The 27,886-nt window shown below is 46.3% G+C and overlaps 1 protein-coding gene across 1 annotated transcript in view; it reads right to left on the bottom strand.

The window, feature by feature from the left end:
- LOC112260467 (beta-1,4-galactosyltransferase 2) overlaps positions 1–27,886 on the bottom strand; it is a 134,287-nt gene that overhangs the window by 42,484 nt on the left and 63,917 nt on the right. The window contains exon 4 of the mRNA XM_024435603.2: positions 11,570–11,805. Coding sequence (XP_024291371.1) covers positions 11,570–11,805 — 236 coding nt within the window. The remainder of the gene's footprint in view (positions 1–11,569; positions 11,806–27,886) is intronic.

The following is a 27,886-nucleotide window of genomic DNA, read 5'->3' as shown; positions in this document are numbered from 1 at the left end:
ACGAGTGGTTCTTAGAACACACAGGAACACACAGTCACAGAGGGCCCGAAAGAGTTGCTCATAGGATCAATATCCTATTCCTTGGTCAATTGCACAAACCTCCTTTTCTGCTTTTTCAACCAGTGTGGGTTATTAGACCTGAGGAGGAAAAATACACCAATAAAGTGAGGGATAAGCCTTCCTTTAGTCTGAGCAGTTTATCAGATTTCTTAAGTCTGCCTGAAGATAATGATTACCTCTTATGGGGGGGAGGGGGCTTGAATTTCTGTACTACTTGGGTCACGGAAAGATATCTAAAGGCTCGTCAAATCAAATCAAATAACATTTTATTGGTCACATACACATGGTTAGCAGATTTTAATGTGAGTGTAGCGAAATGCTTGTGCTTCTAGTTCTGACCATGCAGTAATATCTAAAAAGTAATCTAACAATTTTACATAAGCTACCTTATACTACAAGTCTAAAGGAATGAATAGGAATATGTACATATAAATATATGGATGAGCGATGGCCGAACGGCATAGGCAAGATCCAGTAGATGGTATAGAGTACAGTATATACATACATATGAGATGAGTAATGTAGGGTATGTAAACATTATACAAAGTGGCATTGTTTAAAGTGACTAGTGATACATTTATTACATCCAATTTTTAATTATTGAAGTGGCTAGAGATTTGAGTCAGTATGTTGGCAGCAGCCACTCAATGTTTGTGATGGCTGTTTAACATTCTGATGGCCTTGAGATAGAAGCTGTTTTTCAGTCTCTCGGTCCCAGCTTCGATGCACCTATACTGACCTCGCCTTCTGGATGATAGTGGGGTGAACAGGCAGTGGCTCGGGTGGTTGTTGTCCTTGATGATCTTTTTGGCCTTCCTGTGACATCGGGTGGTGTAGGTGTCATGGAGGGCAGATAGTTTACCCCCGGTGATGCGTTGTGCAGACCTCACTACCCTCTGGAGAGCCTTATGGTTGTGGGCAGAGCAGTTGCCGTACCAGGCGGTGATACAGCCCGACAGGATGCTCTCGATTGTGCATCTGTAAAAGTTTGTGATTTTGGTGACAAGCCAAATTTCTTCAGCCTCCTGGCGTTGCCCCTTCTTCACCACGCTGTCTGTGTGGGTGGACCATTTCAGTTAGTCCATGATGTGTACGCCGAGGAACTTAAAACTTACTACCCTCTCCACTACTGTCCCGTCAATGTGGATAGGGGGGTGCTCCCTCTGCTGTTTCCTGAAGTCCACAATCATCTCCTTTGTTTTGTTGACGTTGAGTGTGAGGTTATTTTCCTGACACCACACTCCGAGAGCCCTCACCTCCTCCCTGTAGGCCGTCTTGTCATTGTTAGTAATCAAGCCTACCACTGTAGTGTCGTCTACAAAGTTGATGATTGAGTTGGAGGCGTGCATGGCCACGCAGACATGGGTGAACAGGGAATACAGGAGAGGGTTGAGAACGCACACTTGTGGGGCCCCAGTGTTGAGGATCAGCGGGGTGAAGAAGTTGCCTCACCACCTGGGGGTGGCCCGTCAGAAAGTCCAGGACCCAGTTGCACATGGCGGGGTCGAGACCCAGGGTCTCCATCTTAATGACGAGTTTGGAGGGTACTATGGTGTTAAATGCTGAGCTGTAGTCGATGAACAACATTCTTACATAGGTATTCCTCTTGTCCAGATGGGTTAGGGCAGTGGGCAGTGTGCCGTGTGATTGCGATTGCGTCTGTGGACCTATTGGGGTGGTAAGCAAATTGAAGTGGGTCTAGGGTGTCAGGTAGGGTGGAGGTGATATGATCCTTGACTAGTCTCTCAAAGAACTTCATGATGATGGAAGTGAGTGCTACAGGGTGATAGTCGTTTAGCTCAGTTACCTTAGCTTTCTTGGGAACAGGAACAATAGATAGAGACTAGAGACAAAATAACTGACACTTTTTGTAATAGATGAGTTAGCTGACAATGCCACAAAAATGATGTGCACGCTGCAATGGGTCAGCAGTCCGTGTGTTGTGGTGATTCTGTGTGGCCAGATAGCTAGTGAAAATGACAAGAAGCTTCCGTGTGAGGAATCGTAGTTGGCTTGTTTCAGTTAGTTTCATATTGTTCTTGATACCATGACTTGTTTAGAGATGTTTTGACTGATGCCAGGTCTATGCTAATATGGCAAAAAATTCACTAGCTATCTAACCAACAACTGTAATGATGTATTTGCTCATTGTGCAAATCTATTTATGTTTTCAATAAACAATGAAGACCAAATATAATTTACATGTTGTCAACACTAAGCCAAACCTGTCTGTTTTGCCACATAGTTGCGCAAACATGGATTTTGTTGCTAAACAACCTACCCGTCTATAAGGTTCCATTCTTTTGAAATGCTAAAAGTGTCAAGGTCCATTCCATTAGGATACTGATATGAAGTAATCTGCCTCTGATGACCTCACCATCTCAGGGGGGAGAGATAACCATGTCATGTGTTGATAATCACGAGGAGTTCAGCCTATAGCCTCAGCTTATAACATAGAGGGCAGCAAACATAGAGCCCTCAGCAAATTGCAGTACTTGTAAATTGTAATTACTATGAATCATTTCCAAATCATGCAGGTAGTTAAAACATACGTTGATTGTTCTAGCAGGGGCACCATACTGTGTTTGTGGAAACGGGGATTTAAATGATATCATTCAAGTGACTATGCATGTCTTCTGATACAAGTATTGAAATGAATCCAAGGCTCCAAGCAATCTCCATGTCACCACTAGGACAAGCTGTGACAATACAGAGGAAGATGCAAGATGCAAGCAACAATGGTTTAATGAATAAAGTTTACAGCAGCAACAGGACAGACAGACTGTACTCAGACGGAATCCGACCCAGGGACTAGGGCGCATCTTCCTATGATAGCGTGCTGAGAAATCCAGGGGAGTGTGTCCGGATGGGTAGGAGGAAGCACAGCAGATAATCCACACAAGGGCGGTGAGAGATGAGCACAGACACACGACACAACCTCAGAGAAGTAACAACGATCTGACAACAAGAAACACTGGTTACAGAACATATAAAGGGAAGATAAGTGATTCCAGCTGGCACAGACAATCAGGCCGAGATTGGGAACCACGCCCACACAAACACGGGAGAGAGAGAGAGAGAGAGAGAGAGAGAGAGAGAGAGAGAGAGAGAGAGAGAGAGAGAGGGAGGCAGTGGATTCATGAACCGTGACAATACCCCCCCTAGGAACGCCTCTTGGCGTTCCCAGGCGAATTTACCTGTCGATTGAAATCATCGATAAGGGAGTGATCCAGAATGTCCCTAGCAGGTACCCAACTTCTCTCCTCCGGGCCGTAACCCTCCCAGTCCACCAGGTACTGGAATCCGCGTCCCCTCCTTCTAGAGTCCAAAATACGATTGACAGAAAAGGTGGGTTCCCCATCAACAAGTCGTGGCGGCGGGGGAACCGGGACCGGCGGGTTAATACGTGCCTGAAACACAGGTTTTATTTTAGACACATGAAAGGTATGATGAATTCTCCTATACGCCGGGGGAAGCTTGAGCCGGACCGCCACCGGACTAATGATCCTGGTGACTTTGAACGGGCCGATAAATTTGGGGGCAAGCTTGTTCGAAACGGATCGGAGTGGAATGTTCTTAGTAGAAAGCCACACTCTTTGGCCAACGGCGTATACCGGAGGCTTCGACCGGTGGCGATCGGCCTTAGCCTTGGTGCGCGCCCCACCCGGAGAAGAGTCTCACGGGCTCTGCTCCATGCGTGACGGCACCTCTGGATGAAAGCGTGAGCGGAGGGAACAGTGACCTCGGACTCCGTACTGGGAAAGATAGGTGGCTGGTAACCTAAACTACACTCAAACGGAGAGAGACCCGTGGCTGCCACTGGCAACGAATTGTGAGCGTACTCAACCATAGAGAGTTGTTGACTCCAGGAAGAGGGATTCTTAGAAACCAAACATCGCAACACTCTCTCCAAATCTTGGTTGGCCCTCTCCGTTTGACCGTTGCTCTGGGGATGAAACCCTGAAGACAGGCTGACACTCGCTCCCAGTAACCTACAAAACTCTTGCCAAAACTTGGACACAAATTGGGGCCCCCTGTCAGAAACTACGTCCATCGGCAGGCCATGTAAGCGAAAGACGTGATCCACGACAGTTACCGCTGTCTCCTTGGCAGATGGTAATTTAGGCAAGGGAATAAAATGAGCCGCCTTCGAGAACCGGTCCACCACGGTTAAAACAACCGTCTTGCCCTGGGAGGGCGGGAGGGCGGTAACAAAATCTAGCGCGATGTGGGACCAGGGTCTCGAAGGGACCGACAGCGGTTGGAGTAACCCATCTGGGGGTCGATTAGAAGTCTTCCCAGTGGCACAAACCGAGCAAGCCAAGACAAAACTGTGAATGTCACGAGCCATCAGTGGCCACCAAAAGCGTTGCTTAACCAAAAAGCTAGTGCGGCTGACTCCTGGATGACACGCTACGTTGGAGCAATGCCTCCACCGAATAACATCGGACCGACACCCCTCCGGCACAAACAACCGATTAGGCGGGCAACCGGGCGGAGGCGTTACCCCTTCTAAGGCCGTTTTGACCCTCGATTCAACCTCCCATGTGAGTGTGGAGACCACTAGGGTCCCGGGTAGGATGCACTCGGGAGTGGATGGGCGTTCGGAATGGTCAAAAATGCGAGAAAGGGAATCGGGTTTGACATTCTTGGAACCCGGGCGATACGAGAGAGAGAAGTCAAAACGTCCGAAAAAGAGTGCCCACCGCGCCTGCCTGGAGTTGAGTCGCTTGGCGGTTCTGATATATTCTAAATTCTTGTGATCGGTCCAAACTATAAAAGGTACCCCCGAACCCTCTAACCAATGGCGCCACTCCTCCAGTGCTAACTTCACTGCCAACAACTCTCTGTTGCCAATGTCGTAGTTGCGTTCCGCAGGTGATAACCGATGGGAAAGGAACGCGCAAGGGTGCATCTTGTCGTCAGAAGAGGAACGTTGGGAAAGTACCGCACCTACCCCCACCTCTGAAGCGTCCACCTCCACCACGAACTGACGCGAGGGATCGGGAGCTATGAGGATGGGAGCCGAAACAAAGCGGCTCTTGAGTTTGGCGAATGCAGCCTCGGCTGTATCGGACCACCTGAACGTCACTCTGGGGGAGGTTAAGGCGGTAAGAGGAGCGACTATCTGGCTAAAGTTACGAACGAAACGCCGGTAGAAATTGGCGAATCCCAGAAACCTCTGTAGGGCCTTACGGGAATCTGGGCTTGGCCAATCCACCACAGCCTTAACCTTGTCAGGATCCATGCGAATACCTTCAGTCGAGACGATGTAACCTAGGAATGGAACGGATTGTGCATGAAAAATGCATTTCTCCGCCTTGACAAAAAGTCCATTCTCCAACAACCTCTGAAGTACTCGTCTGACGTGCTGAACGTGTTCCTGGAGAGAAGAAGAAAAATCTGTATGTCATCCAGGTAAACATATATGAACTGATCAATCATATCTCTCAGCACGTCATTGACGAGTGCCTGGAAAACCGCTGGGGAGTTGGATAGCCCAAAAGGCATGACCAAATATTCGAAGTGCCCTCTGGGGGTGTTAAACGCGGTCTTCCATTCGTCCCCCCTTATGCGAACCAAATGATATGCATTCCGTAAATCCAACTTAGTGAACACGGATGCTCCCTGTAACCTTTCAAAGGCTGAGGACATCAACGGTAAGGGATAGGTATTCTTCACTGTGATGTTATTCAACCCACGGTAATCAATGCAAGGACGCAGAGAACCGTCCTTCTTCCCCACAAAGAAGAACCCCGCCCCGCTGGAGAAGAGGAAGGACGAATGAATCCAGATGCCAGAGAACCAGAGATGTATCTCTCCATAGCCTCCCTCTCAGGAACAGAGAGTGAATATAACTTGCCTTTAGGCGGAGACTCACCTGGCAATAATTCTATTGCACAGTCATAGGGACGATGCGGAGGAAGAGAAGCAGCACGGGACTTACTGAACACCTCCTTCAGGTCGAGGTATTCAACGGGCACGTTAGACAAATCCACTGCCTCCTCTAGAAACACAGAATCAGACACAGACGAACAAGCAGACACCAAACAGGACTCAAGGCACTTGTTACTCCACATGGATATAGAGTTATGACCCCAGTCAACTCTGGGGTTGTGTTGGGTGAGCCAAGGGTGGCCGAGAACTAATGGTGCAAGGGGTGAGTCCATGAGTAGAAATGATAGTGTCTCAGTGTGATTGCCAGAAGTGATGAGTGTGATAGGTTCAGTGGTGTGAGAAATGTTGGGGAGTTCTTGACCATTGAGAGCGTTGACGGATATCTTGTGCGAGAGTGAGGTGATAGGAATCTGGAGTTTGTGAGCGAGCTTGAAGTCCATGAAATTACCCTCTGCTCCTGAGTCCAGTAAGGCTTGGCTGTCGTGCGTGTGGGTGGCCCATCTTAGTCTTACCGGGAGGAGAGTAGATGATGAGGTCTTCTCTGTGGTGACACCACCCGATAGTAGCCTCATGCTTACTACCGGGCCTGATCTTTTACCGGGCAGGAGTGGATAAAGTGGCCCGCTCTACCACAGTAGAGACAGAGTCCTTGGGATCTCCGTCTCTCCCTCTTTTCCCGGGAGAGGCGAGCTCTCCCCAGCTGCATGGGTTCGTGAGCGGAGGCTGAACTGGCCGTGTTCCCGCCGCTGGCATGCCAGCCCTCCGTGTCGTTATACGGTCTGTTAGGGCATGCTCGGCGGCTAATACGTCGACCCTCAAGGCTAGTTCCACTAGTCCATTTAAATTCCTGGGAAGGTCCAGAACATAAATCTCCTTCTGGATCCGGTCCTCCAGCCCATGCAGGAACATGTCCCACTGCGCCTCCTCGTTCCACTGACACTCTGCGGCCAGAGTGCGGAATTGGATGGAGTATTCCGATACTGAACGGTCTCCTTGGCGAAGGTCAGCGAGTAGTCTGGCCGCCTCCCTACCCGCCACAGCCCGATCGAAGACCCTTCTCATCTCCTCGGAGAGTGTCTGGAAAGAGGTACAGCATGGGTCCTGGTTTGCCCACACCGCCGTTCCCCAAAGAGCCGCTTTGCCTGATAGCAGTGTGAGTACGAATGCCACCTTAGACTGTTCACGGTTGAAGGTCCGTGGCTGCAACGTGAATTGCATGGAACATCTCGTAAGAAAAGCTCTGCAATAGTCAGGATCACCTGAATAACCCTCTGGTGTCGGTAGCCGTGGCTCTAGCTGGGAATCCGGCTCTGGCGGGGCGGGTTGAACTGCCGGTGTAGGTGGCGCAGCGAGACCCCTCAGATGTCGTAATTGTTGGGTCAGCTGGGATACCTGCGTGACAAGGGCTTGTACTGCCCGACCTGTGCTGGAGATGTTCTCCTCTTGTTGATCCATTCTCGTGATACTGCGGGAAATGAATTCGGTCAGACTCGTTGAACTCGCTGCATCCATGGTCTGGTCAGATCGTTCTGTGACAATACAGAGGCGGATGCAAGATGCAAGCAACGATGGTTTAATGAATACAGTTTACAGCAGCAACAGGACAGACAGACTGCACTCAGACGGAATCCGACCCAGGGACTAGGGCGCATCTTCCTATGATAGCGTGCTGAGAAATCCAGGGGAGTGTGTCCGGATGGGTAGGAGGAAGCACAGCAGATAATCCACACAAGGGCGGTGAGAGATGAGCACAGACACACGACACAACCTCAGAGAAGTAACAACGATCTGACAACAAGAAACACTGGTTACAGAACATATAAAGGGAAGATAAGTGATTCCAGCTGGCACAGACAATCAGGCCGAGATTGGGAACCACGCCCACACAAACACGGGAGAGAGAGAGAGAGAGAGAGAGAGAGAGAGAGAGAGAGAGAGAGAGAGAAAGGGAGGCAGTGGATTCATGAACCGTGACACAAGCAGCATCCTCTGTGACTGCAGGCTTTAGTCTGGGTGACCAACACGCCCTCTCTAACACACACGTCCCAGCCAGCCAGCTAGTGCTGATCACGGAGGCATCAGATGAGACAGCACAGAATCAATCACTCCACTGCTGCTTTGTAGATCAGCTTTCACACTCTGTTCTGTCACGCATGTCGGTGATACTTAAAGACTATGATTAAACACTAATTATGATGTCATTACGTTACATCATATGGTATTGTTTCTAATCATCTAGTTGAAAATGGAATCTAACCTAACATATATTCTCCAGTGACTGTAGATAGCATCTTCCTTTCCTCTTGTCAACAGCATGTTAACAGCACCGCCAGCAATATTAAGTGTTCCTTTTTTAGTCCCTCAATCTGGGCCTCCTTCCAGTGAACATGATGAGCATCATGGGGGCGACAGGCAAACGTTGGCGTTGGTTCCTGGCAGGTGTTACAGCTCTGCAGAAGTTAGACTCAGACCCCACCAGACCCACGGACACCACGTTCAGCCGCCCACGCAGAACATACTGTTATAACAGTAGCTATAACAGTAGCTATGGCTGGCTGTGCTTAGTGTCCTTGGTAAGTTATGAATACACTGCTGAGTCTCTATCTGAGATCAGGTAGGAGTCCACTGGGTGAACAGGGAGGGTTATGTATCTGTCTGCCCGGTTTTCCCCCATTTGTTTCCCCACTGGTCATGTGATGTGTGATGCCATGATGTGATGCCTAAGCTCACTGCACAGTAACAGGGTTGAAGCTCTTCGCTGCACCACCTGTGTCTGTGCATCTCCTGGAAGAGTTCACATGTTCAGAATCAGATTAGGAGCAGAGCAGAGTAGACCCTCTCTTCTGCTGAGTGACAGAGCTGGTACTGAATCAGCACTAAGGCTGCTGGCCCGGGGTGTGGCAGCTGGAGAAGATATCTCTCTGTCTCTGGTGAATTTCCCTCAAACAACTGTTTTGACTCATAGGACATGGCAGAAATGAGCTGCAAGCATGATAAACTGGGAAATTATCCCATTTTCCTCCCTACTGCTCTGCTTCCTCCCCACCGCTCTGAGTAAAAGGCTCCGACTTACAATCATTTAACACTCTGGTGCGCGTGATGGATAAAGTGTCCTCCTACGAGAGAGAAGGATAAGAAATGGCAGCAGCAGAACGGTGTGGATGCGATTAGTGAGTCAAAATCCCTTGTATCCTTGGTCTCTGGTTGCCTTGTGATTGTCAAGGCTTCTCTCCCTCCTCCTCTGGTTGCGTTGTTGTGGGAGGGAGTAGATCCCAGTGCAGCCATGGTGTGAAGCCCCTATTATAGTAACAATTCTAGAGCAGCACTCACTATCTGACTGAGCCATATGTTGAGAGTTAACCTAGGAAATAAAACTGCCATGATGTGTATAGTGGTTCCTCGTTTAAAAGTTGCGTCATACTACATATAGTGTGCGGTGTGCTGTTTGACGCGTCAGCGAGTCGCGGTGCTTGACGTTAATGCTCATTTGAAGCACTAGAGGCATTTTGAGCACATCTACTTCACCTAGTATTTTTATCATTATTTTATAAACAAAAACACAAAGATGTTGATGAAAAAATAGTGTATATATGCTTCTTTCTATTGGCTATACAGTATATAAATCATGACTTATTATAAGGTTGTTTTGATTATTATGCAGATTATAATATCTTGACATATTTGTTGGGGGTTGATCCATTTTCTTTAGGGCAAATCAGGTCTGTGATATTCAGTTAGATATTTCAAATTTTTATTTGAGTTTCACTTTAACAATTTTATTATCAAAATAATATTGATTGTAAACATCTTGTTTGTTATGTTGGCTATAGGCTTTCATTGGGTTATTAGAAGACTCTTTGTTGTGATAGGTATTGCACTGAATCATACAGTACTATGTCGATTGAAAGCAGAATTCTGATAATATTACCATTATATCAACACACTCGTTACTCCCATTCAAAATCTCTTCTGCATGCGCTCCAAAGGAATAACTTGAAATAACATGATATAGGTTAATGAAATAATCGAAAGGAAAATGTGATTACTTCTTAGCCTAGTAGTTCTAAGTATTTTAGTACATGGTACACAGACACCATTTCCTAGCTCTCTCAGGCTCAATACTGAGCTTAGTCACATTGGTAATTGTGTTGCACAAAAACAAGAGTCAGATATATCACAAAACACTAATTTGGAGGGACAGGTCATTTTAGGCTTTATTTCAAAAACACATAAAGTCACAAACCAGAGATGCAACTACACTCTTAGAAAAAAATAGTTCCAAAAGGGTTCTTCGGCTGTCCCCATAGTGGAACCCTTTTTGGTTCCAGACCGAACCCTTTTGGGTTCCATGTAGAAACCTCTGTAGAAAGGAACCCAAAACAAAAGTGTTTTACCTGCAACCAAAAATGGTTCTTCAAATGGTTCCCCTATGGGGACAGCCGAAGAACCTTCTAGATAGCACGTTTTATTTAAGAGTGTACCAATAAATGAGTCTACAAAAATGTAATCAACAGAAAATGTAAAAAATAATCAAAGCTTTTCCCTGCAGCTGCTGGTTGGTGTCTTGGTGAGTCAATCCTCTGGGAGTCAGGGACTTTACTTTGTCACTGTTGCTAATGGAAATGAACTCTATATGAAACTGATTACATTATATTTAATATACATATGCTGCGTGGATTATGTTATGTGCTACCAGCATCTGACAGCTCAAATGGTGATCTCCACTTGATCTGCCACCTATTAGGCTAGATAAGAATTCCCACAATGCCTAAAACTAGTCCAAAACCAAACAGGCAGGTTACCCTTAATTATAGGTCAACAAACACAAGACTGTGAAAAGAACTCTGTTCTGCTCATCATCCAAACATTTGCATAGCCTAAATAATAGCCTTGCTTTTCACAGTACAATAGCTACAGCTACAGTAGATGTTCAGGGAGAATAGACCGGATGGAAATGAAAGGGGAAACAAATGCATTGCATGCACGCACATACTCCTAGTTTCTACTTCTCTGTTCCCAGTGCAGAAGAAGAACCAGCGCAGCATTAATGATAGAGAAGATGAGGCCTCTGACATGGATAATAACGGAGATATGAGAGCCTGGGACATAAATCAAGAGACACGCTGGGCTGAGCTGAGCAGGCGGAACCAAACCGCCTGTTCCACAGAGGGAGTAACTAGGGTGCTGCACCCACTGGAATGACTGACGGAGGACATCAGAGCACATTACCCAACATCCTCCCCTGAATGGTGGAATTGTACGACACTTCTATTGCCTCATGGGGAACAGGGGTGGACATGGAGGGGCTGGGGCACTTGAAGTTGAACGATCCTGCCCCTACATGAATAAGAAGCTCCTTTGACCTCTCTTGAAGTGTTTTGGGAATGGAATGTGTCACTCAGTGAACGGACAAGGATGAAACAGCAGCGTATATTGGATTATCATTCATCTTGTACTGGAAAAGGTAGTGAGGCACAGCATTATAATTCCATAATATCTACGGTTCAATGGCCCACTTTGTTGTGTGGCAAATGGCTAATTGATAGTTAAAGTTACAATAGGTCCAGGGTAGAAGAAGTGGATCCTAAATCAGTTGATCCTAAACACTGACCTGGGTTATGATATAGATGCCGTAGTCGATCTTCTGCCGTCGTAGGATGGGGTGCAGGTAGTGCAGCCAGTACTTGAGGTGGTTGTCTCTGTGTCTGAACGGGATGATGATAGCCACCTTCTGTTTGGCGCGGCAGTCCGGTGGGGTGTACTTGCCCCCCTCCGTCACGTTGGGGTTCTCCTTCTGCACTCGTTCCATCGTCATCTGGGAGGCAAACTCGATGAGGAGGCGGCCCACTGGAGAAAGAAAGAGGGGATGCATTGTCGACATCAAAGCCAACTGGAATGTGCAAATACGGGTAAATGCCTGTGGGAACGCAATGTTTACAGAATTCATGAGAAGGTTGCCTCTGAAAAGCAGTAGTACCAATAGCTTGAAATAAAAACACCTAAGACTTAACCTTCAAGTATTCTCTCCCTGGAGATGAAAATACATGGAAAGCAATTACGGAGCTGCAATGCCCATCTAGAGCCACAACAACAAACACTAAACTCTTAGCATTCTAATGATCAGTCTACTCCACAACAAACCATTCCTTTGTCTCTGGCCACCAAAGGGAGTGCTGCCTACCACAACTCCACCATATCATGAGGTAATCCACTTATGATTGATGTACAGGTAACTGCCCAAATAATGGAAACACTTGAGTAAATGAGGGATACAGAGTATATTGAAAGCAGGTGCTTCCACACAGGTGTGGTTCCTGAGTTAAGGAAGATACATCCCATCATGCTTAGGGTCATGTATCAAAATGCTTGGCAGGCCATTATTTTGGTTACCATGGCTATGCCCCTATAGGATGACAATGCCCTCATCCACAGCACACGAGTGGTCACTGAATGGTTTGATGAGCATGAAAATTATGTATTGGAGATTCTGGAGGGGTGCTTGAGACAGAGTTTTCCACCACCATCAACAAACACCAAATTATGGAATTTCTTGTGGAGGAACGGTGTCGCATCCCTCCAATAGAGTTCCAGACACTTGTATAATCTATGCCAAGGTGCATTGAAGCTGTTCTGGGTTGTGGTGGCCAAACGCCCAATTAAGATACTTTATGTTGGTGTTTCCTTTATTTTGGCAGTTACCTGTATGTACTACGCGCTGAAAAGCATGATGCATTTGTTGAGAGCGTGAACAAAACTAACGGAATGTGGCTCATATAGACAGACACTCCATATTATCTGAGTCATCGACAACGCAGGGTGAGTCAGATACCAAACTGTATCATTCTAGAGTGTAGCCTGTTATGCCTGAATCCACTGACAAACATACAACTTGTATCTCAAATGGCACCCTGTCCCCTATATAGTGCACTACTCCATAGGCCTCTGGCCAAAAGTAGTGCACTACATAGGGAATAGGATGCAATTTAAGACACATGCCACAACAAGCCCTCATACCAGGTATGCTCCCTCTCCCTCCTCATATTTCCCACTGGGTGCCCTCCCTTCATCTACTCGTTAGTGTTAGAGAACGATTCATTAATGTGTATAGTGGACATAGCAGGAGAGGACCTGAACCTCACTAATGGGATGATAATTGGAACACACACGGTGCGCACACACACATGGCGCACTCTCTCCCTCGCTGCTAGCTAGGAGACTATTAAAAACAGGCATAAACAAAAACTAAGCAGAAACACAGAGAGCAACACATCATCATCCTGCAACACTGAGCAACGGGTCTGTTTTTATTGACCATGTTAGTTGTTGAATTATTGATGATGGTGATATCCCCACTGTTATCATCAACAGCATCAGTATTAGTGTAACATCACCGGTATCCTCTATGTAAATGCTTGGTTAGATACTATTGTAACCATACATAACCAGCATACAGTATAAACCACAACAATACTGTAACTGACAAAAAGATGAGTTATTGTTGCATCACACCCCGCTACCATGCATTACATAGAGCACAAGGGACAGGTCAAATCAGTAATACAGTACAAGCTTAAAGAGACCTCCACATCTTCAGTGAATGGAAGCACTTGGACATTGGGATTTGCAACAGTACTTGCTAATTATGTGATTTAAAAAAGTTGTAAATTATAATCACAGTATATGATTCTGCTATCTGGGACATGGTCCAAACGTTGGAATATCACTTGGTCTCAGAACAATATGGAAGTAGTAAGGGCACAAACTAGCATCAACACTGACCCAAAGCTGGTAGCATGCAGGCTATAGTTAGCCACAAACCACTATACAGTAGCCAATATAGCCACATTTGATGAGGATGCATGCTGTGCACAAATTGGACTTTGTAATTGGAAAGAAACGAGGTCAAGATTGTTTACAGGAGTTGAATGTGTGGCATCTATTTGCGGCAGTAGTCCGTTGCTGTTTCCTCCTCTCTAGCCTGTATTATTGAAATAACAAAATCTGCAGCCCCTGGGTCAGTTTGTGGGAAGCATATTTGGCTGTAATTGAGTTTTCTGCCTGCCTTAGGATAACAGACATTTAATGAAGAAAGGTCTCATGTTCTCTGGCCATGCTCATTTCTCTGTCTTTCTCCATCTCCATTTACACCCATAGTACTATAGTCTCCATGACAATATACACATTTAGATGTTTGAATGTCATTACTCCTCCTTGACGATCCCACTAACAGTGCCCCGTCAGATCAGTTCCGTACACCCCATCCTGTAATGGCCTATTCTTCAGACAGAGAGCAGAGCAGCGGCAGAGAGAAAAGGGTGCTTGTGTCCACTTTTTAGAAGATGCAGAGGCCAGCCACCTAATTAGCAACCCTCTCGGCCTTTCCATAAATTCACCACACCACCACTGTTCTCTGCTGTTCTCCCCACTGTGTCCCCATTCATTCTCTATCTCTCCAACTGGCGGCCCCTTTTAAAGAGATCCCACTACAAAGGCAGATTGGGATCCAGCAACTTTTAATTAGCTGCTTAATGTGGGAAAAAAGGCATGCTGTCAAAGAGGCCGCTGGCTGCTGCTGGAAAGGAATCAGTGCTCTCCCGCTCCTCAGCTTGTGTGTGTGTGTGTTGTATTAGGAGCTGCCAGGGCAGTGTTAGTAAGCATTTTATTCTCCTCTGTGTGCTGCTGGGGGTAAATCTAATGCAGTGAAGTGAAGACTCTATAGCTACAGTAGATAAGGGTTTGGAGTGACTGTAACCTTCAGGCTGGTAAATCCCTATTCCAGACTACAGTTACAGTAAATTGATGTGACTGAAACCTGCATGCTGGTAAATCTCTGTACAGGCTTGATACAGTTACATTACAGTAGATTGATAGGGTTTGAAGTGACTGTAACCGGCAGCCTGGTACACCTTTATACAGGCTCTGTAAGTCTCTGTCTATACAGTTACTGTAGATATGGGTTCAGAGTGAGTACAGTCTAGTATAACTCTATACAGTCTATCTATACAGTTACTGTATATATGGGTTCAGAGTGAGTACAGTCTGGTATAACTCTATACAGGTTCTGTAGATATGGGTTCAGAGTGAGTACAGTCTAGTATAACTCTATACAGATACTGTAGATATGGGTTGAGAGTGAGTACAGTCTGGTATAACTCTATACAGTCACTGTAGATATGGGTTGAGAGTGAGTACAGTCTGGTATAACTCTATACAGTTACTGTAGATATGGGTTGAGAGTGAGTACAGTCTGGTATAACTCTATACAGTCACTGTAGATATGGGTTGAGAGTGAGTACAGTCTGGTATAACTCTATACAGTTACTGTAGATATGGGTTCAGAGTGAGTACAGTCTAGTATAACTCTATACAGTCTATCTATACAGTTACTGTATATATGGGTTCAGAGTGAGTACAGTCTAGTATAACTCTATACAGTCTATCTATACAGTTACTGTATATATGGGTTCAGAGTGAGTACAGTCTGGTATAACTCTATACAGTCTATCTATACAGTTACTGTATATATGGGTTCAGAGTGAGTACAGTCTGGTATAACTCTATACAGGTTCTATAAGTCTCTGTCTATACAGTTACTGTAGATATGGGTTCAGAGTGAGTACAGTCTGGTATAACTCTATACAGATACTGTAGATATGGGTTGAGAGTGAGTACAGTCTGGTATAACTCTATACAGATACTGTAGATATGGGTTCAGAGTGAGTACAGTCTGGTATAACTCTATACAGATACTGTAGATATGGGTTGAGAGTGAGTACAGTCTGGTATAACTCTATACAGTTACTGTAGATATGGGTTCAGAGTGAGTACAGTCTGGTATAACTCTATACAGTTACTGTAGATATGGGTTCAGAGTGAGTACAGTCTGGTATAACTCTATACAGGGTCTATCTATACAGTTACTGTAGATGTGGGCTCTGAGTGAGTACAGTCTGGTATAACTCTATACAGGGTCTATCTATACAGTTACTGTAGATATGGGTTCAGAGTGAGTACAGTCTGGTATAACTCTATACAGGGTCTATCTATACAGTTACTGTATATATGGGTTCAGAGTGAGTACAGTCTGGTATAACTCTATACAGGCTCTATACAGGGTATATCTATACAGTTACTGTAGATATGGGTTCAGAGTGAGTACAGTCTGGTATAACTCTATACAGGGTCTATCTATACAGTTACTGTAGATATGGGTTCAGAGTGAGTACAGTCTGGTATAACTCTATACAGGCTCTATACAGGGTATATCTATACAGTTACTGTAGATATGGGTTCAGAGTGAGTACAGTCTGGTATAACTCTATACAGGCTCTATACAGGATCTATCTATACAGTTACTGTAGATATGGGTTGAGAGTGAGTACAGTCTGGTATAACTCTATACAGATACTGTAGATATGAGTTGAGAGTGAGTACAGTCTGGTATAACTCTATACAGTTACTGTAGATATGGGTTGAGAGTGAGTACAGTCTGGTATAACTCTATACAGATACTGTAGATATGGGTTGAGAGTGAGTACAGTCTGGTATAACTCTATACAGATACTGTAGATATGAGTTGAGAGTGAGTACAGTCTGGTATAACTCTATACAGATACTGTAGATATGAGTTGAGAGTGAGTACAGTCTGGTATAACTCTATACAGATACTGTAGATATGAGTTGAGAGTGAGTACAGTCTGGTATAACTCTATACAGATACTGTAGATATGAGTTGAGAGTGAGTACAGCGTGGTGCCAGTGTGCTGCTCCTCCTGTGGTGCAGAGTACAGACCCCATCTCCTGAAAGCCAGCCAGGCAATAAGCACCAGCACCACCATGACTGTTCTGTTGTTAAGACTCTAAGAGTGGGCTGATAGATTCCCAGCAGATCTGGATGGAGGGAGCAGCAGATAATAGTATCCTCTCCGGCCACCTGGGGAAAAGCCTCGACCCCAGTTAAATAGATATCATGACATCAACTCAGGACTTTGTTTTGTTGTGCTCTCTGGTAACATTAGTATCAGCAGAATTTAGGCTAGCGTGAAAGTGTTCAGTATTGTATTGTACTGTGATGTTTTGTACAGTATTGTTTTGCACTATATTGCACTATACAGTAAAGTAGTATACTTAACTGCACTGTAAGGTAATGTATTGTACTGTACCTGCCCTCTCCCTGTGCCCACAGCTCTTTCCCCCTCCCTGTGCCGTGCCGTGCTGGGGGTTGTGTTGGTCTGTTAGCCAGGAGCCATGCTGTTATATAACACCCACACAAATAATGCAGTGTGAGAGACAACACGCTGCGTGAGCAGAGGGAGACAAATCCTGCCTGAACACTACTGTGCTGCTGCTGAGAGCATGGCTCCTACCACTACTACTGTATCAGGGAAAGGTGCCGTGGCTGGGGCTGGGGAGAGGGACAAGGACAAGGACAGAGAAAGGTACTGGGGCTGGGGAGAGGGACAAGGACAAGGACAGATAAAGGTGCTGTGGCTGGGGCTGGGGAGAGGGACAAGGACAAGGACAGAGAAAGGTGCTGGGGCTGGGGAGAGGGACAAGGACAAGGACAGAGAAAGGTACTGTGGCTGGGGCTGGGGAGAGGGACAAGGACAAGGACAGAGAAAGGTGCTGGGGCTGGGAAGAGGGACAAGGACAAGGACAGAGAAAGGTGCTGGGGCTGGGGAGAGGGACAAGGACAAGGACAGAGAAAGGTGCTGGGGCTGGGGAGAGGGACAAGGACAGGGAAAGGTGCTGGGGAGAGGGATTAGGACATGGAAAGGTGCTGTGGCTGGGGAGCGAGACAAGGACGGGGAAAGGTACTGGGGAGAGGGACAAGGACATGGAAAGGTGCTGGGGCTGGGGAGAGAGACAAGGACATGGAGGACGGGGAAAGGTACTGGGGAGAGGGACAAGGACATGGAAAGGTGCTGGGGCTGGGGGTAGGGGAGAGGGACAAGGACATGGGGAAAGGTGCTGGGGCTGGGGAGCGAGACAAGGACATGGAAAGGTGCTGGGGCTGGGGAGAGAGACAAGGACATGGAAAGGTGCGGAGGCTGGGAAGCATTTGGCACCCAGGGTGTTGTAGAAACCCAAAAGGGGCCAGGAGACCCAATCCCTTCATCTACCTCCAAATGCAAATGAGATGTTTGTGCAGTACCAGAAGGGGGGGCATGGGTAGTGATTCTCCCTACTGAGGAAGTTCACAAGCCCAGAGACCACTAGGCTCAGACTACCCGTTCCCCAGGTCGATCGTACACTGGTAAACAGTGCCCACAACGGCCCTTTTGGGGATAGTGCTACACTATTCTCACTAGGGTAGATATGTGCTGTGTACAGGGACATCCTGTAGGTACGGTGCAGGGTGGGACAGATAGAGCATGGCAGAGGGAGGAGGGACAGGAGGGAGGGATGGATGGATGGAAGGAGAACCAGATGGAGGAAGGGTGTAACACAATGCTGCACTCTGGCAGCCGGGGAACCGGAGGATAGACAGAACGAGAAAGAGAGGGGGGAGGACAGAGAGGAGTGTGTGATAAATCTGTTGTTGTGGCTACGCCTGATTAGACAGCTGAACTGTGACCTGTGGCGGGCAGAACTGGCCATGCCAGGCAGTACCCCTGGGAAAGGCTTTTCACGTTCTAATCTGCCCTGACCCCCAGGCCCAGGCAGGGCCAATGACAGGCGGGCAGCAGGGCACAGTGGCCAATAGCTAACCCCCAACAGTAGCTGCCATCCTAACACCACCCATGGTCACACCAGGGCACCACATGTGGAGTGGAGCTGGGGGTTAGACAGACAGGGGTCTACTGGGATGATGGTTGTCTGCACTGACTACATTACAACCACCATCCAAATGATACTCATGAAAGTGGAGGTTGATACATTGGTTTCTGACAATATGAGTTGAACCCTCTTCATCCCGACCAGAAAAAAAAGGTGCCATTCCAATTATGTAATCTGGCTCTGCCCTGTGTCACCTCAATCCAAGGCAAATTATTCTCGCACTCTTCTTTAATCTCTATCCCCTCCTCCAACCAACCAACCAACCAACCAACCAACCAACCAACCAACCAACCAACCAACCAACCAACCACTTAGACAGTGTTTTTTAATGCAAGGCTGTGCTTAAAGTTATTCAAAGTTTGAATTTTAAACACATCTAGTCCCCAAATGACTGACTACTTCAAAGGCTTGTGTTTAAGAACAAACTCCCATGGCAGTGGACCTGGAGTATTGGGTTATGGAGAGCTCGATAGATATCACATTGTTTAATTGAGCTGCTCTTTGAAAGAGGTGATGAGGCAGAGGTGAATGCAGCTCAGCTCATGCTGGATCTGATGTTTATAGCATTTCACAGAGTGCCTGCCTGGCAACCGGAACAGAGGACACTCTGTGCGTCCCAAATGGCACACTGTTCCCTATTTAGTGCACTACTTTAGACCAGGGCCCATGGGGAATAGGGTGCCATTTGGAATTCCGACTCTGTGTCAGGACAGGACAGACAGTTATCTAAGAGGTTAGATGACATTTGAGAGTGTTAAGAGCCTTTGCTATGCTATAGACTGGGGCTAGATAGAATGAGGTGAGGTTACAGCCTTTGTCATCGTCAGCAGCATGACTCAAACCCATAGCCAACCGTAGCCGACAGCACAGAGAGCACCGCAATCACTGCCAACATAGTATTGGCCTAAAGGGCATTGCCATTCAAGTAAAAGTGTGTGCCTATGCTTATTCTTAGCCCAATGTGGGATGCAGTAAAATATCAGGACAAAGTACTCTACCAGAAAATCAGCAATGATGAGAGACAGAACAGCTGATCCCATTGACCAGAGAGAGAGAGAGAGAGAGAGAAAGAGAGAGAGAGAGAGAGACAGAGAGAGAGAGAGAGAGAGAGAGCGTGGCAGACAGGTCTGAGAAATGAGGCGATATCCACCTGCTCACCAGGGGGTAAACTGACAGACTGGCTCTTCCATGGGGAGAGTCTTCTGCACCTGGGGATCTACCACCACCACCTCCCTCATCATCCAGTACAGAGCAAACAATGCCTGAACCACTCCAATACTGCAACAGCAGGGGCAATTTCATCAAAATTATTCAATAACTGTCAGCATCATGGCAAATGATGATGTCCATCTGTTAATTACAGTGTGTGTTATTTATTTAGCGTTGGAATTGATTGAGGCACTTTTGAGGTAAACACTATCATTACATGTCTGATCATTTCTTTCAGCGTTTGTTGGAAAGACTCATGCCAAGGCAATGAAGGTACTTTTTCATTCCTAAAACAACCAGGGAAAAAGTGACTTGGCCTCAGAGAAAGTAGCATCAGCCGAGTGTCTGAGTCATAAAGATCCTATTACATATGTAATTCTATGATCTGTGTAATGTAATTTACTAAAAAGAGAGAGGAAGTCAGAATGATAGCGGACTGGGCAGTAACAGTCATTAATGGCTGACCTGCTCATGCTGCTGTTGTTCCATGCTGAATTGATGTCTATCTGGAGTAATACGAACAGACACAACGTTGTGATTCACTTCCACTCCGAGACAGCACGCATGCACGCACACACACATTCCGAAGACTTAAATTACAGAACAAACCACCTTATGAAAACACCGACTTATGGGAAATATACCTATTCAAATATAGAACTCAAAATTAATCTAGGCCTACGTTTCAGGAGAAACATTGCTTTCATTAACACATGAATACAACTCAGCCTGGAAGAAAGCTAATTGAAAAACTTAACAGCTAATGTTTTCATGGTTTTGCATACCTACAAACAATTATTGTACTGTTTACTTTGATCATGTAGTGTACTGTGCAAGAGCATGCCATTCACAATCAATACTGAATGCAAAAGACTAAATCATTATTTTCGGTCTCCAATTTTCGGTCTACAAAACCAGCTTTTACATTTAATCTGAACACATTCCAGCCTGTATTGATGTAGATGGTGGTGATGATCGTGATGATGATGGTGACAGTCACGATGATGACAACAATGATGATAATGGTAATGATGTCTATGTTCATATCCGACAAACATCAGTCCCCGAACCACAGATGTGATTTTGAGAATACTGTACATTGGTATAAAATGTGTCAGTAAGCAGAAATGTAAAGAGGTGATGTTGATGTTGAGGACAATGACAATAATGATGAAGATTTGACAAGCAGTGAATCTGGCCATCACAAATACATATTTGTCTTAGATAGAATAGAACTACATATGCCATCTTGAGAATACTGTACATAAGCATAAATGTGACCCGTTTCAAGAAGCTAGGCATATGTCGCACGTCACTACTTCACAAGAGAGGCAATTGAAAGTTTTTATTTTTTTTATCAAAATGTGTTTTTTGGCAGAAATGCATCTTGGAACATGTGAACTTTCATGTGCCTTAATAACAAACTTGCATGACATCTATAATTATGAATACAATTGATAAATTATGAGACTCGTTGGATTAGCCACCGGAAAAAGACAGGACCCTTCCCACAAACCATGATTGGCTGAGATAATGGATGGGCTCGACATGCCGAGAGTTCGGATTCGTCAGCCATGTACAGTAGCACACTTCTGTCTATAACATGAGCTGCTCAGTATGTGTAGATAAACATTGCTACTGTGGCTTTTTTGAAAGATATAACGTTAGCCATGAAGAATTGCAAAAGTGTTGCTACTGCTCTCAACAACATTGCTGCCCTGAATTTAACAGGCGCTATCGACAAAGATCAGTGGGAAAAAGTTGTGATAGACTACTTTCTGCACACGGTCAGTGTGAACCGGAGTGACTTGACACATCGGGCCAAACAAGCTGTAGCTAGCTACAAACAAAATTGAAAAGACCCAGGACGTCTTACTTAGTTAAAGCCGTGAATCGTTCATCCATGTACGCGGGCCAGAGTCTAGCTACATTTGCAGATATTATAGGTTTATAATTTTGTCAGAAAGTCGTTTCATTGCAAGTTAAAGTGTACTGTTAGTTAGCTGGCGAACATTAGCTTGCTGGCTCGCTAGCTACTGTTACGGGTATAATCTGTGTCGTAATATTATTTGTATCTCAGAAAGCAATTTGCATTGCTAGTTATAGCCTAATGTTAGCTACTTAACGTTGAACCTAGTTGCTTAGCTTTAGCTACCTGCAGATTCATACCACAGTATTTCATGCACGGTGGCTAGCTATGACAATCCGTTTATACTGTAGCTATGGGTTAGGATTATGGTTCATTGTTTAGCTAGCTACATGTCCATCAAAATAATCCACTTTGCCAAAAGATTACATGACCCATCAAATAAGCCAGGTGTATCTGGGGTTGATTACGGCCATCTATTGTATTTCATGAACATGTTTACATGTCTAGACAACAGTGACTCATCCACTTAGCTAGATGTGGCTGGGGGGTGGTTATTGCATTTCTTTCACAACCCATCAATTTTGACAAGTTTGTCTGGGTAAGCATCACCTAATTATATAATATTCATAAAATATTTTAATCTGGACATTTTCTATTTTGGATATTGCTACTATGCAAATATGCAAGTAACCATTTCACTGTACCGTTTACATGAGAGCACCAGCTGTTCCGGACAACATTTAAACAGGTCAACATTCACAAGGCTACAGGGCCAGACAGATTACCAGGATGGGTACTCTGAACATGCGCTGATCAACTGGCAAGTGTCTTCACTGACATTTTCAACCTCTCCCTGACTGAGTCTGTACTACCTACATGTTTCAAGCAGACCACCATAGTCCCTGTGCCCAAGAACACTAAATGACTACCGACCCGTAGAACTCAGGTCTCAAGCCACTCATGCCATGAAATGCTTTGAAAGGCTGGTCATCGCTCACATCAACACCATTATCCCGGAAACCCTAGACCCAGTCCAATTTGCATACTGCACCAACAGATCCACAGATGATGCAATATCTATTGCACTCCACACTGCCCTTTCACACCTGGACAAAAGGAACACTTATGTGAGAATGCTGTTCATTGACTACAGCTTAGCATTCAACACCATAGTGCCCTTAAAGCTCATCACTAAGCTAAGGACCCTGGGACTAAACATCTCACTCTGCATCTGGATCCTGGACTTCCTGAAGGGCCGCCCCCAGGTGGTAAGGGAAGGTAACAACACATCCGCCATGCTGACCCCCCCTCAGGGGTGCGTGCTCAGTCCCCTCCTGTACTCCATGTTCACTCATGACTGCAAAGCCAGACACGACTCCAACACCATCATTAAGTTTGCTGATGACACAACAGTGGTAGGCCTGATCACCGACAACGATGAGACTGCCTATAGGGAGGAGGTTAGAGACCTGACTGTGTGGTGCAAGGACAGCAACCTCTCCCTCAACGTGATCAAGACAAAGGACATGATTGTGGACTATAGGAAAAGGAGGACCGAGCATGCCCCTATTTTCATCAACAGGGCTGTAGTGGAGCAGACTGAGAGCTTCAAGTTCCGTGGCGTCCACATCACCAACGAACTAACATGGTCCAAGCACACCAAGACAGTCGTGAAGAGGGCACGACAAAACCTACCTCAAGAGACTGAAAAGATTTGTCAAGGGTCCTCAGACCCTCAAAAGGTTTTACAGCTGCACCATCGAGAGCATTCTGGCAGGTTGCATCACTGCCTGGTATGGCAACTGCTCGGCCTCCGACCACAAGGCACTACAGAGGGTAGTGCGTATGGCCCAGTACATCAGTGGGGCCAAGCTTCCTGCCATCCAGGACCTCTATACCAGGCGGTGTCAGAGGAAGGCCCTAAAAATTGTCAAAGACTCCAGCAACCCTAGTCATTGATTGTTCTCTCTACTACCGCACCCAAGCGATACTGGAGCACCAAGTCTATGTACAAGAGGCTCCTAAATAGCTTCTACCCCCAAGCCATAAGACTCTTGAACAGCTAATCAAATGACTACCCAGACTATTTGCATTGCCGCCGTCCCCCCAGAATGTTGCTGCTCTCTGTTATTATCTATGCATAGTCACTTTAATAACTCTACCTACATGTACATATAACCTCAATTACCTCGACAACGGTGTCCCCGCACATTGACTCTGTACCGGTACCCTCTGTACATAGCCCCGCTATTGTTATTTACTGCCGCTCTTTAATAATTTGTTATTCTTATCTCTTACTTTTTTTAAGGTATTTTCTTAAAACTGCATTGTTGGTTAAGGGTTTGTAAGTAAGCATTTCACTGTAATCGGCGCATGTGATTAGATTTTTTTTTTACCCCTTCTTCATGATATCAAATTTGTAGTTACAGTCTTGTCCCATCGCTGCAACACCCGTACGGACATGGGAGAGGTGAAGGTTGAGAGCCATGCATCCTACGAAACATGTCCTTGCCAAGCCGCACTGCTTCTTGACACACTGCTCGCTTAACCCGGGAGGCAGCCGCACCAATGTGTCGGAGGAAACACTGTCCAACTGGTGACCGTGTCAGTGTGCATGCGCCCGGCATGCCACAGGATTAGCTACAGCGCGATGGGACAATGACATCCCGGCCGGCCAAACCCTCCCCTAACCCAGATGATGCTAGGCCAATTGTGCGCTGCCTCATGGATCTCCTGGGCCCAAGATCAAACCTGGATCTGTAGTGACGCCTCTACCACTGTGATGCAGTGCCTTAGACCGCTGCGCCACTCGGGAGGTCCAAGGGTGTGAAAGATGCTCAATGGGTGTAGACAATGAAGAGCTCCCCAGTAGTTGTACCATTGCACCATTTTCTCAAAGCAGAATACCTTTCCCAGTGTTCCTCAACAGCAGTGTATGATATATCATTTTCTACCTCTGATTCTCTACATTTACCCAACACCATTTCAAATTTCTTTGCTACATAAGACCGATTTGAGATCGATCGGTCAAAAAATGTGGATTCGGCTACAGACGCCGATTTGAATAAAGAAGCAGGAGACGGATGTCAGTCCAGGTGCATTGTGGGATTGAACTTTTGCCATGGGCCCTGATTCAGCTCCATCCTGCTTTAACTGAGTTTTTGCATTTTTCTACGATAAAACCTAGGCAACCGGATTCCATCTTCTCTATGGCCAGTGAGACAGATTTGATTTACAAACAGGCCGGAGCCCGGGCTATAAAAGAGACAGCTGAAAGAGAGACTAAGAGCAGCTAGAAGGCTCCTTTTGTTTCAGACCGCCAGCTGCCCTCTCTCCAGTCAACATGCTCTTTCATGTGGAGCCACAGACAGAGGGGTAGAGAGAATGTGAGAGAGATTTGGAGAGAGAGAGAGGTTTGGCAAGAGAGAGAGAGGGAAGGATAGAGACAGAGGGATGGATGGATGGATGGAAAGAGAGCGAGAGAGAAAGAAAGAGACAAAGAAAGACAAAGATAGAGGATAGAGATAAATCCACCTCTATAAGTCACCTATCTGGTTCTCATTCATCCTTGTCAAAAGTGTTGTTTTTTTCCTTAATGAAAATGGCCTTTGACCGTCTGCAGTTAAATCTCTCACAATAAGGCAACAATTCTGTTGCAAACATCTTAAAGTGGCAATATGTAACCTTTGGGGGCGACTCGACCACATTCACATAGAAATGTGAGTTATATATCTATCATTCTACTTGTAAGCAAGTCTAAGATGCGGTATATCTGTACTATCTAAGTGTGCTATTTCTATGCTTCCCGTTCTTCATTTTTGTTTTTGCTTTTTTTCCTTTCGGTTTTGTGCACCAGCTTCAAACAGCTGAAACAACAATATTTTTGGTTATGGAAATTATTTTCCACAGTGGTTTAAATTCTTCAATGATTTTCTACACTATGCTTGCTTATCTTTATGTCACATGAACTGAAATTAAATAAACCATTAGAGATTTAGCCACCAGGAAATGACAGTGCGATTTCTGCAAAATGCAACTGCAAAATGCAATTATTATTGCGTTTACTTGATAGCTACCTACACAAATAGCTAGCTAGAACAAAGTGTTAATAAGATAAATTCATTTAAAAAGATTAAAAGCAATGTGAGGTTGTCACGCCCTGACCTTAGTTATCTTTGTTTCTTTATTATTTTGGTTAGGTCAGGGTGTGACGAGGGTGGTTTGTTTAGTTTAGTTTATATTGTCTAGGGGTTTATATGTCTATGGTTGCCTAGATTGGTTCTCAATCAGAGGCAGCTGTTTATCGTTGTCTCTGATTGGGGACCATATTTAGCTAGCCATTTTCATTGGGTATTTTGTGGGTTATTGTCTATGTGTAGTTGCCTGTCAGTACTCGTGTCACATATCTTCACAGGCGTTTTGTATAGTTTGTTAAGTGTTTATTCTTCATTAAAAGAAGTATGTATTCTTATCACGCTGTGCCTTGGTCACCTCCATATGACGCACGTGACAGAATAACCCACCAAACCAGGACCAAGCAGCGTGAAAAGGAGGAACAGCAATTAATGGGGAAATGGACCTGGGAGGAGGCATTAGATGGAGCAGGACCCTGGACACAGCCGGGAGAGTATCGCTGTCCTAAGGAGGAGTTAGAGGCAATGAAAGCGGAACGGCGATACTACGAGGAGAAATACAGGAGAATAGAGGAACAGCGACGACATGAAGGTACACGGCTAGCACGGAACCCCGAGAGGTAGCCCCAAGATTTGTTTTGGCAGGGGCACACGAGGAGATTGGCTGAGTCAGGTAGGACACCTGAGCCAACTCCTCGTGCTTACCGTGGGGAGCGTGTTACTGGTCAAGCACCGTGTTATGCAGAGATGCGCACGGTGTCTCCAGTGCGCTATTCTAGCGCACTGAAGACACCGGGGCATCCAGCCAGGACGTCCAGCCGGGACGTATTGAGCCAGCTCTATGTTCTGGATCTCCAATGCGTCTCCTAGATCCAGTGTATCCTGTGCCTCCTCCCCGCACTCGCCCTGAGGTGAGTGTCACCAGCCCAGTAACACCAGTGCCAACACCACGCACCAGGCCTCCAGTGTGCCTCTAGGGTCCAGTACGCCCTGCTCCCCGCACTCGCCCTGAGGTGCGTATCCCCAGCCCGGTACCACCAGTGCCGGCACCACGCACCAGGCCTATAGTACGCCTCGGCAGTCCAGTACGCCCTGTTCCTGCTACTTGCACTCGCCCTGAGGTGCGTGTCCCCAGCCCGGTACCACCAGTGCCGGCACCACGCATCAGGCCTACAGTGTGCCTCGGCAGTCCAGAGCGTCCGGCGACAGTACCCAGTCCAGAGCGTCCGGTGACAGTACCCAGTCCGGAACCTCCAACGACGGGCCACAGTCCTGAACCTCCAACGACGGGCCACAGTCCGGAACCTCCAGCGACAGTCCCCAGCCCGGGGTCTCCAGCGACGATCCTCAGCCTGGGGCCTCCAGTGATGATCCATGCAGTGATGGTCCCCAGCCCGGGGTCTCCAGTGACGATGCTCAGCCCGGGGCCTCCGGTGATGATCCATGCAGTGATGGTCCCCAGCCCGGGGTCTCCAGCGAAGGTCCGGGGTCGCCAGCGATGATCCGCAGTAATGAGCCTCCGGCGATGATCCACGGGTCAGTGCTACAAGGGCAGAGGGCTCAATGTAAAGAAGGGGGGCGGCGTCCAGAGCCAGAGCCGCCACCAAAGTTAGATGCCCACCCAGACCCTCCCTTATATGTTTAGGTTTGCGGCCGGGAGTCCGCACCTTGGGGGGGGTACTGTCACGCCCTGGCCTTAGTTATCTTTGTTTATTTTATTATTTTGGTTAGGTCAGGGTGTGACAAGGGTGGTTTGTTTAGTTTTTGTATTGTCTAGGGGTTTTGTATGTCTGGGGGTTTATATGTCTATGGTTGCCTAGATTGGTTCTCAATCAGAGGAAGCTGTTTATCGTTGTCTCTGATTGGGGACCATATTTAGGTAGCCATGTTCATTGGGTATTTTGTGGGTTATTGTCTATGTGTAGTTGCCTGTCAG

Source organism: Oncorhynchus tshawytscha, linkage group LG10 (assembly GCF_018296145.1).
Source record: "Oncorhynchus tshawytscha isolate Ot180627B linkage group LG10, Otsh_v2.0, whole genome shotgun sequence".
Lineage (NCBI taxonomy): Eukaryota > Metazoa > Chordata > Actinopteri > Salmoniformes > Salmonidae > Oncorhynchus > Oncorhynchus tshawytscha.
Note: the sequence above shows the minus strand (reverse complement) of the source record. Positions and strands in the feature narration are given on the sequence as shown.